The sequence below is a fragment of the Mustela lutreola genome, chromosome 1 (genome assembly GCF_030435805.1).
Source record: "Mustela lutreola isolate mMusLut2 chromosome 1, mMusLut2.pri, whole genome shotgun sequence".
In the NCBI taxonomy this organism is placed as follows: Eukaryota; Metazoa; Chordata; class Mammalia; order Carnivora; family Mustelidae; genus Mustela; species Mustela lutreola.
In genome coordinates, this window is record NC_081290.1 from 281,662,445 (window position 1) to 281,674,501 (window position 12,057).

Sequence of the window (12,057 nt, forward strand, 5' to 3'; positions counted from 1 at the left end):
GTTAGCCACATGAATGTTTTGTAATATCGGAGGGTCGTTATTTCTGTTCTTCTGTCACCGACTACAGGAAGAGACCCTTAGAGACCGTGTCTTATCCACTGCTGTGTTCCCAGCACAGAAAAGGCCCTCACAAAAGTTATCTGAAGGAATCAACAAGCCTGTGGAAGTCAACCTCTTTAGGAACTTATCACTGCCTTAGCCTCTGCCCTCTGTCACTCTCCACTCTGCCCACCTTTCGAGTTAACTTATTTTTAGTGTGAATTCGTGGTCCGATTTGAAGTGAAGCAGAGGGTCACTTTCCACCAGGGAAGGATTGCACCATACTCCACGTGCTTTTGTTTACTCGGGGTTATTTTCATTAACTCTTTTAATCAAAATCAGTACTACACTAAACCTTTAGGACTTTTCACAGGAAAATCAAAAAAGGTTCCCTTTTGGGGCTCTCAAGGGACACATTCTGCAAAGAACTGGGATCCTTGTAGTAGGTTTATTCTGTGTTATTTACAGATGTGGGGATCAAAGTCCAGTGACATTTCAGGGCACTGCTGACGAAAAGACTTTTCACAAAGTGCACCTTTAAACAGTGCTAATGGTCAGCTGTTGGAGGCATCTCAGCAAAAATACTTCTCTGGGACTTTAAAGAAAACGGCTACCCACCTGATCCCCAAACAATTTGGAGAATCAGCTTCCGTGGCCCTGGTGGAGGTAAAGCGGGGCCCATTGAGGAAAAAGTGGGGTCAGGATCAACACAGGCTTGGTGTGACGTAGTGAATGGAGACCCTTCTCCCTTTGAATTTTTCTAAATAAAGTCCTTTTGCCTTCCACGGGGGATCACTTGTTCAGCCTCGATGGCCTTTCAGGACCTCTTGGATCAAGTTGGAGGCCTGGGAAGATTCCAGATCCTTCAGATGGTTTTCCTTAGTCTCTCCAGCCTCATAGCGTACCCTCATGTTTCGTTGGAGAACTTCACAGCAGCCGTCCCTGGTCACCGCTGTTGGGTCCACATCATCGACAATGACACTGTCTCTGCTAACGGCACTGGGATCCTGAGCCAAGAGTCCCTCCTGAGAATCTCCATCCCGCTGGACTCAAACCTGAGGCCAGAGAAATGTCGTCGCTTCATCCATCCCCAGTGGCATCTCCTTCACCTGAACAGGACCTTCGCCAACACGAGTGAGTCGGACACAGAGCCCTGTGTGGACGGCTGGGTGTACGACCAAAGCTCCTTCCCCTCCACCATTGTGACTAAGGTAAGACATCCCGTTTACCTTTTGTGAGTACACAGTCTGGGTGTTTCGAAGCAGCACAAATAATGAACATGCTTCAAGCCTTTAATCGCCATATAGGTGTTCATTCTTCATTATTTCAGGAAGTATTCTTTATTAAATGCCACTAATTATGTATTTAATGAGTCTCAGGACTAAAGAGTAGATGTGACCTTGCAATTATATGGCTTTTATTCTTAGGAAGACCAAAGTTTAAGCAAGGAATTTATGTAATGGGTTAAACTTGTTACGCTCGTGAATTAGAAACATCAGGATATTGATCAAAACCTCGGAGCACGGACTGTGCCCGGGAGCAGCCATGTGAGATCTGCAGTAAAACTCTGCCATCGGTGAAAGTTTAAAGCTTCTCCAATGATTGCATTCTGTGGCCGAGTTTGAATCACTGAGTATGAAATGAAACAAGGCATTAATGTAGCCAACAAATTTAGATGAATCCTTCTAGAGGAAGTTGTATTTAGGCTGACACTTGAATGATAAAGATCAGCTGAGGCAAAAAAAAAAAAAAAAAAAAGAACGAAAGAAAGAAAAAGAAAAAGAAAAAAGGAAGCTGGAAAGGAAGAAGCCTGCCTGATATAAAGAAACATAAAAGTCATTCGAGTAGCTTCCATCAGGTTTCCACTGAGGGGTTATGAGGTGCTATGCAGTGCTCTTTTGCCGGTCTCCTTCTCTTCTAGTGGGACCTGATATGTGAATCGCAGTCACTGAAATCAATGGCCAAATTCTTATTCATGGCTGGAATGCTGGTGGGAGGCATCATATTTGGTCATTTATCAGACAGGTGAGTGTCTCTGGATCAAGGGAGTATTTTGTTGAACCAACACATCATTCTTCCATGAAGACACACTTATTGTCAATCACACTGGCCTGGGGGCTTCTGTGGTCTCCAGGGATATAGAAACCCATGGGGGTTCAGTGTAGCAGGTGCTGTCAGCTGTGATTCCCACATACAGGACACAGAAACAGCATCTCCGTCAGACATGGGGACATTTTCGGACAGAGTTTAGAGAGGAGGTGACACAACATGTGTTTTAGGAGGATGGGGAAAAGTTACCTATGGGAACAGAGGGGATGTATCATGACATAAGATTTGGGCTATTTGAAGACACAGATACGTAAAACGATGTCCCAGACTTTGGCCAGGAAGGCGTGTTCAGTGCCTCCTGGACGCTATGAACTGAATGCTTATGGATTTCCAGAACATGGTCACCATGTCCCTGTTTCCCACGGGTGATGGGTAGGCATTCCTACTAAACTTGTTGTGTCCATAAAAATATGTCTTGATGGTGTACAGAAAACATGTGTCCAGTGGCCTTGATTTTTGTTTTTGCAAAAACTGTGTTTTAAAGGTAAGTTTTCAACTATGTATTTAATCTAATGACAACTGCTGTCACCATTTGTGGTGTTAGAAATTGGAGAATCCTGTGACTGACAGTACCACTTCTGAGTTAGACAGCCATGCATGTTAGCACCAGGCATGTCTCCTCTGGGGGTTATGGAGAATTAAGATTCCCCTTACTACTTACCAACACGATGTCATCTGTTACGTCAGTTGGAAACTGTGAACTCTGAGGGTATGACAGTAAATGTAGCTTTTAATAGTGTTCCAAGTCAGAGTGTCCATTTCTAATGGTTCCATAACACAGAACCACCCAGTTACAGAAATAAAAATAAAACCATATCTCTGTGGTTGATTCATTTTTTAAAAAGAATTCCAAGATCATTCAGTTGGTAAAATACAGCCCTTTCAACAAATGGCTCCGTGACAAATAGATATCCACATGCAAAATAATAAAGCTAGATCCTTACCTAAAGCCATAATAAATATTAACAAAAAATGGGTTAATGACTTAAATACAAGAGCTAAAAACCATAAAACTCTTAAAAGAAAATGGGGGCAGTGAATCTATATGACCTTGGGTTTGGCCATGAATTCTTTGTTATGGCACCAAAAGCATGAGTGATGAAAACTATCGATAGACTGGTCATCATCAAAAATTAAAACTTTTTGCACCTCAAAGCACATTATCAAGAAAGTGAAATGATAACCTATGTAATGGGAGAAAATATTTTTGTAAATCATATGTACGCCATAAAAATAGGAAACAGACCAATGGAATGGGTTAAGTATTTGGCATATATGAAGAACTCCTACGCTAAAAAACAAAAAGACAAAAACCCCACATTTTAAATGAACAAAGGACTTGATTATACATTTCTTTAAAAAAAGATGTACAAATGGTGCATAAGCACATGAAAAAAGTGTTCAACATCATGATATTGAAAACAATGTAAGTCAAAACCACAGTGAAATACACTTCATACCTACTAGAATGGCTATAATATAATAAAACAAGATGGGGGGGGGGCTTCTGAGTGGCTCAGTCGGTTAAGCCTCTACCTTCCGCTCAGATCATGATCCTGGGTCCTGGGATGGAGTCCTGTATTGGGCTCTCTGCTCAGCAGCGAGCCTGCTTCTCCCTCTCCAGCTCCCCTGTACCTGTGTTCCCTCTCTTGCTATCTCTCTCTGTCATAAATAAATAAAATCCTTAAAACAACAACAACAAAACCAAGATGGAAAACATCATGCATTCACAAGGATGTAGAGAAATTGGAAGTCTGCTGACAGGAAGGTAAGATAGTACAGCCACTGTGAAAAATACTTTGGAAATTCTTTAAAAAGTTAAATGCAGAGAAACCATATGACCTAGCAATTCCATTGCTAGGTATAAAACCAAAAGAATTGAAAAAGCGACTCAAACAAGTATTTACACAACAATGTCATTGCAGCATTATTCACAACAGCCAGAAAGCAGAAACAACCCAAGAATCCATCAATGGCTGAAGGGATAAAAGGGGATGTGTATATCCAATGGAATGCTTTTCAGCCATAAAAAGAAATAAATTTTTGGTCCATACTGTAATACAGATGAACCATGAAAACATTATACAAAGCAAAATAAGACAGGCACAAGAGGACAGATACTGTTTTCACTTCTATGAAATAACTAGAATAGGCAGATACATAGAGAAAAGGTAGGTTAGAGATACCAGAGGGTGGCGAAAAGAGGACTGGGACATTATTGCCTAATGGACACAGAGTTTCTGCTGAAGATTTTGAAAATTTCTGGCAGTGGATAGTGGTTACACAACATTGTGAATCTAACTAATCCCAGTAATTTATAACTTTAAAGTGGTGAAAATGGCAAATTATATTTTTTACATATTATATTGCAATGAAAAAGGAACAAAATCAAGAGAATAAGATGACAAGTCACAGGCCAGGAAGAAGAATACTTGCAAGAGATTTATCTGAAAAAGGGGTTTTAATCCAAAATATAATCTTTTTTTATTGTGTTATGTTAGTCACTACAGTCCATCATTAGTTTTTGATGTAGTGTTCCATGATTCATTATTTGTGTATAACACCCAGTGCTCAATGCAATCCATGCCTCCTTAATACCCATCACCCGGCTCACCTATCCCCCACCTCCTCCCTTCTAAAAGCCTCAGTTCGTTTCCTGGAGTCCATAGTTTCTGATGGTTCAGCTCCCACCCCAATTTCTCCTCCTTCATTTTTCTCTTCCTTCTCCTAATGTCCTCCATGCTATTTCTTATTTTCCACAAGGAAGTGAAACCATATGATAATTAACCTCGTTTGACTTATTTCACTCAGCATAATCTCCTCCAGTCCCATCCATGTTGGTGCAAATGGTGGGTATTCATCCTTCTGAGGGAGGCACAATATTCTATTGTACATATATACCACATCTTTATCCATTTGTCTGTTGAAGGTCATCTCAGCTCTCCAAAGTCTGTCTATTGTGGACATTGCTGCTATGAACACTGGGGTGCAGGGCCCCTTCTTTTCACATCTGTATCTTTGGGGTAAATACCCAGTAGTGCAATTTCTGGGTCCCAGGGTAGTTCTATTTTTAGTTTTTTAAGGAATCTTCACACTGTTTTCCAAAATGGCTCCACCAATTTGCATTCTCACCAGCAGTGTAAGTGGATTCCCCTTTCTCCACAGCTCCTCTAACGTTTGTTGGAGCTTTGTTGTTTCTTGCCTTGTTGATTTTTGCCATTCTAACTGGTATATGGTGGTATCTCAATGTAGTTTCGGTTTGAATTTCCCTGATGGCTTATGATGTGAACACTTTTTCATATGTCTGTTAGCCATTTGTAGGTCTTCTTTGGAGAGGTGTCTGCTCAAACCTTCTGTGCATTTTTTGACTTGATTATCTGTTTTTCGGGTGTTGAGTTTGAGAAGTTCTTTATAGATCTTGGATATCAGCCCTTTATCTGTAGTGTCATTTGCAAGTATCTTCTCCCATTCTGTGGGTTTCCTCTTTGTTTTGTTGACTGTTTCCTTTGCTGTGCAGAGGCTTAGATTTCTTCATAATTGTCAAACCTTGGAAGCAACCACCATTCCTTTCAGTAGGTGAATGAATAAATAAACCATAATACATCTAACAATGCAATATTATTCAGTCCTAAAAGCAAATGAACAGTCTAGCTATGAGAAGACATGGAGGAGTCTTGGTTGCATAAAACGAAGTGAAAGCCGATCTGAAAAGGCTATACACTGTATGATTTCAACTCTGTGACATTCTGGAAAAGGAAAAACTGTAGAGGCAGTAAAAAGATGAGTGGTGGGCAGGGGACAAAGAAATAAATAGGCACATTACAGAGGTTTAGATCAGTGAAACTACTCTACAGGAGACTGTAATGGTGGGTACCTGTTAGTATACATTTGTCGAAAGCCATAGAATGTACAACACTAAGACTGTACCCCAATGTAAACTATGGACTTTGGGGAATAATGATGCATCAATGTAGGCTCAATTATATCAAATGTCTCACTTGGTGCAGGATATTGATGGGTAGGGAAGCTGTGTGTGCAATGGGACAGGATATATGGGAAATCTCTCTACTTTCTGCTCAGTGTTGCAGCCAACTTAAAACTGCTCTAAAAATAGTCTATCATAAGGAATAACATGGAGGACATTAGGAGAAGGAGTGGAAAGTTAATTGGGAGAAATCAGAGGGGGAGATGAACCGTGAGAGACTGTGGACTCTGAGAAACAAACTGAGGTTTTCGGAGGGGAGGAGGTGGGGGGTTAGGTGAGCCTTGTGGTGGGTATTAAGGAGGGTATGTGTTGCATGGAGCACTGGGCGTGGTGCATAAATAATGAATCTTGGAACACTAAAAAAATAAAACAAGATGGAAGAAAAAAAGAATTATAGCTTATACCAAAAAAAAAAAAAAATAGTCCATCTTTAAAAAAGAAATACAAAAAGTATTTTAATAAAGAAAAGAAAAAATAAGAAAATGTGGATCACAAAGCCTAAAATGATAATTATCTGGCTTTTTACAGGAACTGTTTACTGCTTCCTGGAGTAATAGCACTGAGGCTCTTTGTTCATTCTCTCAAATCGTTATTTCTCTCTGCTCGTTCCCTTCTATAAACCCTATTGATCCATCTTCACATAGTCTCTCTCCTGTGTCCACATGATTGTTAAATCCATCCAGGGAATTTTTTGTATTAGAAACTTCTTTTTCAGCTCTTGAATTTCAATAACTTTGGCTTACCTATATTGCCGCCCCTATGAGAATGTCTCTTTCTAAGCTTTGCATTTCATAGGCTAAAATCATAGATTATTTCTCTTTGAGAATTGTTCTATGACCACTTTAAAATCCTTGTTGGTTAGTCCCAAATTTTCTCTACTTTCAGCAGAAATCCAAAAGATTTCCATTCTCTAGGGAATGGGGTTCCATTTTCTTCATTCTTCACATAGTAGGATATTATGAATAATATCTTGAATATTATAAATATTAAGTTGCGAAGATTCTATTTTCCATTATTACTCACCAGTAATACTGATTCCTTTATTTTAGCAGAAAATTTTCAAGCCTCAGACTGAACTAAAATCTATTTCCTTTCTTTTTGAAGATTTTATTTATTTATTTGACCCAGACAGAGAGAGATCACAAGTAGACAGAGAGGCAAGTGGCGGGTGGGAGGAAGCAGACTCCCGCTGAGCAGTGAGCCCGATGAGGAACTTGATCCCAGGACCCCAAGATCATGACCTGAGCCGAAGGCAGAAGCTTAAGCCACTGAGCCACCCAGGCGCTCCTTTTTTTTTTTTTTTTAAGGTTTTTCCTTTTTTTAAAAAAAAGATTTTATTTATTTATTTGAGAGAAAAAGGGTGGGGAGGGGGAGAGAAACAGACTCCTGCTGAGTAGAGATCCGAACATGGGGCATGATCCCAGAACGCTGAGATCATGACCTGAGCCAGAGGCAGAGGCTTAACCAACTGAGCCACCCAGACACCACTAAAATCTATTTCTTATGCAGAAGTTCCAACCTCAGTTCAGATCTTTGTCTGTAGTTGACTTGCTTTGAGCTTATTCTGCATGTACTTACTCTCGGGGCTATTTAGGGGATGTGTGGTAGACACAATTGAAGGATCTTCTCTTTGCCACTTTCCCTTGCTGGGACCCTCACTCCCTTTGATGTTCCCAGTTTCCCACCTTCTGTGACCTGGTTCCCCAGATCACAAAATGCATGCCATTCACTTCTCTCACTGTGTGGGTTGCCCCTTATTCCAGGCTAATAGCTCTGGAAATAGGATCTTCCTTGTATTGGTCTCCATCTGCCCTCTTCGACAAGAGCAAACACTCCCCACCACAATCTACCTGCTTCTGTTCACTCTCAACTAAGCTCAGGTAGTTACTTTTTGTGCTCTGTACATGTGTCTTTTCTGAAGGAGTGAAAGACAAGCAGTAGGGTTTAAGACCTTATTCCTGTAACCTGAAAGGTACCCATCAGAGCCTTTTAAGAGAATTATTATGATAGAGTATTTATAAAATATCATTCTTGATGCTCCATTGATAATTAAGTGGGAGAGCCAGAGTGGGGGGTAGAGAAAACATTTAAGAGGCTATCAAAATAATCCTTAGGAAAGATGATGGGAGTTTCAATTAGGAAGGTGTCTTGGAAATGGTAACAAGTAGCTCTCTTTGGAACATACTTGGTAGGGGGATGCAACAGTTTCCTGATGGTTTCTGGTTTTTAAGAAGGAGGCTTTGGTGTGGCAAAAAGAAGATCAAGGATTGTATCTGTATCTTCAGCCAGAGCAAATGGATACATGCTAATATCATGAAATGAAGGAAAATAGGAAATGACTCATATAAGAGTAGAAAGTTAAGACTTCTGTTTGGGGTGTAATAAATTGGAAGTGCCTATTAGTCATGGAGATTTCAAGTAGAGGAAAACAGTGCTGAGTATGGACTTGCTTGAAAACATTCTGTCCCAAATATAAGCCCTGGCCAAGATTACATTCATCTAATAAATACCCAAGCTGCCATCTTCCCATGACTGTCCCATTAAAGGGGAATATATGGCCAACCAAGGAGATTCTAAAGTTTTATTTATTTGAGAGAGGTAAGTGGCAGGGGAGGGGCAGAGGGAGAAAGAGAGAGAGAGAATGAATCTCGGGCCGATTTCCTGCTGAGTAGGGAGCCCGCCAAGAGGCTTGATCTTAAGAACCTGAGATCATGAACTGAGCCAAAATCAAGTCGGACACTTAACCAACTGAGCCAGCCAGGCATCCTTAGAAACTACTTGTGTTTTTTAATACATGCATGCTAAAAAAAAAACTAGGAGTGATGTGTCACGTGGTTTGTAACTGCCATTCAGATGGTTCAACAGAAAAAGAAAGTGTGTGTGTGTGTGTGTGTGTGTGTGTGTGTGTATTCACAAAGGCAAAGAAATACAGCAAATATAGCAAAATGCTCTCTAGTGGTGAATCCGCTTGAGATTTACAGCAGTGTTCGTTGCAGTATTCATTTAAACTTTCATATCTGACAATTTTCAAAATAAAGAGCTATGAACAAGTCCACTCAACTGGGAGCCACATACATCAGAAATATATGTTTTAAATAAAATTGATAAAAATGTATACATAATTTTGTAACCTCTTTTAATGCATATGTTTCCAGTTCTACATCATGTTTTCTTTTCCAATTAAAAAAAAATTTTAGACAGAGTCTTGGGGGGAGGGGCAGAGGAAGAGGGATAAAAAGAATCTTAAGTAAACTCCACACCCTGTGTAGAGCCTGACTTGGGGCTCAATCTCTCGACTCTGAGATCATGACCTAAGCCAGAACCAAGAGTGGGACATTTAACTGACTGAGTCACTCTGGCACTCCTCAAATAAAATATTTTTTTCAAATAAAGTAGAGAAAACTATACCAAAAACAATATACACATCTAAAACTTCTCTAGTTACATCATCAAACACAATTATTCTAACATTACTGTGTTAGCCAACGTAGCTAGTTACAGTAAGAACCCTAGAATCAAAATTGGGATTTTAATAAAATCATGATTCTCACTGTCCTCACAGCGTGGTATGGGTCATGTGGCTCCCCCATCCTCTGAGCAGTGGCTCAGGGAACCAGCATCTTCCATTGTGTGACTTTTTCATCTGCACCTTTTTTGTTTCCAGCCATGCTGTCCAAGAGAATGAGCAGGACCCAAGTGGACCTTGTATGAACAGGCCTGGAAGTGGCCTTGGTCACTTCTCTCCACAATCCATGGTCAGAATGCAGACCTGTGACTCTAACTTAAATAGAAGGCCAGGAAGAGTCATCTTCCTCAACATCTGGGAAGAAAAAAAATTGGTGTACATACAACCAAATTGCATAATCAATAATTAATGAAACAATCATCTTTCTATTTTGCATGGCACAAATTGTTCTTCCTTTGACTATCAATTACAGACAGTTGAATTATACTCATTTCATGAGACAGTGTCATCATTAGTTTGGCCATGAATTCCTTTCATGTTTGTATATATGTGTTTCATTTCTTCCCTTATGTCCCAATCCCAGTTCCTTCTTCCCAACAGGGGTTATTATAATGCATTAACTGTATTTCTTTAAATTCATATGTGCTTTTTGCCAAAATAAATGATATTGGTTTACATATATTTTAATTCACAGAGGTATGTAAATGTGTTTTTTAAAAGATTTTATGTATTGATTTGACAGGCAGAGAGATCACAAGTAGGCAGAGAGGCAGAGGGGTGGGCCCTGCTGAGCAGAGCGCCTGATGTGGGACTCGATCCAAGGACCCTGAGATCATGACCTGAGCTGGAGGTAGAGGCTTAACCCACTGAGCCACCCAGGCACCCCTGTAAATGTGTTATTATCTTATACTTTCTCTTTTGTACCCATTGCTATGTTTTTTGAGGTACATGCACATTCCTATGTATATTTCTAGTTCATTCCTCTAATTGGCGCACTGTGCTCTACAGTGAAGATCCATGATGACGTTCCTTATCCATTTTTTGGTGATGGACAACCACACTGTTACCAAATGCCTGCTGCTCTAAATATCACTGTATTTTAAAGGTTTTTTGTTTTGTTTATTTATTTGAGAGAGAGAGTGTGCATGAGCAGGGGAAGAGAGAGAAGCAGACTCCCTCCTGAGCAAGGAGCTGGACATGGGGCTTGATCCCAGGATCCTGGGATCGTGACCTGAGCAGAAGGCAGACACTTAACCAACTGAGCCGCCCAGGCGCCCCTAGATACCATTACATGATATATCTTTAATACAGCTGCTTTTCATTTTGACTGACCAAACTTTCCAATAGTTGTCATTACATAGTTTCATTAACCGTAGCATTTCTTTTTTTTTTTTTTTTAAAGATTTTATTTATTTGATAGAGAGAAATCACAAGTAGACGGAGAGGCAGACAGAGAGAGAGAGGGGAAGCAGGCTCCCTGCTGAGCAGAGAGCCCGATGCGGGACTCGACCCCAGGACCCTGAGATCATGACCTGAGCCGAAGGCAGCGGCCTAACCCACTGAGCCACCCAGGCGCCCCAACAGCATTTCTTTATCTAGATTTTATTCCATTTCAAATGGAAATGTGAGTGTATATAATATAAATACTCAGAATATAAAAGATTTAACACTATGTTATAATGGAAATATTCTGTAAGCATAGCAAGGATTTCAGGGTTTTTGTGCAATCCCACTGTTTGTCCATTCCTGGTCATACAGAACCAGCACAGGTGTCTCGTCTACATTGTCCAGAGAAAGGTCCTCTCTCCCAGAAAACTGAAACACTGAATTCTCCTTCCTTTTTAAAAATACCTTCTTGGGGTGGCTCAGTTGGTTAAATGTCTGCCTTTGACTCAGGTCATGATCCCAGAGTCTTGGGATTGAGCCCCACATTGGGCTCCCTGCTTAGCAGGGAGTCTGCTTCTCCCTCTCTCTCTGCCTGCCACCCCCCCCCCTGCTTGTGCTCTCTCTCTCTCTCTCAAATAAGTAAATAAAATCTTTTTAAAAATAAATAAAATAAAAATACTTTCTTCTTCTCTGTTTCTTTACCCTCATCTTACCTAATCTTTTCCTCTGACAATTCACTCTAAACTAAGTTCTCTGAGTTGTGGCTCCCTTCTTTAGAGAAACATGTTCTAGGCCTATAAAGCCAGACTGAGCAGAGACAGGCTCTAACGCAACCCATCAGCAAGTTTACTGCATTGTTCCCTGGATGATCCTTTCATATAGTGTGTTTATGACCTGCATGGTCCCAGAGTCCCCAAGTATAGATTTAGATCTTGTCTTAGTGAGCTCAAGCTACCACAATAAAACACCAGCAACCAGGCGGCTTAGACAACATAAATTTATTTTCTCAAATTCCAGAAGCTGTGAAGTCCAAGATCTAGGTGCAGAGAGATTTGGTCCCTGGTGAGAGCTG

At 40.5% G+C, this 12,057-nt stretch overlaps 1 protein-coding gene across 2 annotated transcripts in view; it reads left to right on the forward strand.

Moving 5' to 3' along the window:
* Positions 1-554: 554 nt before the first annotated feature.
* LOC131814332 (organic anion transporter 7-like) overlaps positions 555-12,057 on the forward strand; it is a 34,371-nt gene continuing 22,868 nt past the window's right edge. The window contains exons 1-3 of one of the 2 annotated variants that reach the window (XM_059145112.1): positions 555-705; positions 844-1,250; positions 1,961-2,064. In XM_059145112.1, the coding sequence (XP_059001095.1) occupies positions 849-1,250; positions 1,961-2,064 (506 nt within the window). In that variant the 5' untranslated portion in view covers positions 555-705; positions 844-848. Of the gene's footprint in view, positions 1,251-1,960; positions 2,065-12,057 lie in introns of both variants that reach the window. The other variant, XM_059145104.1, reaches the window with a different exon arrangement.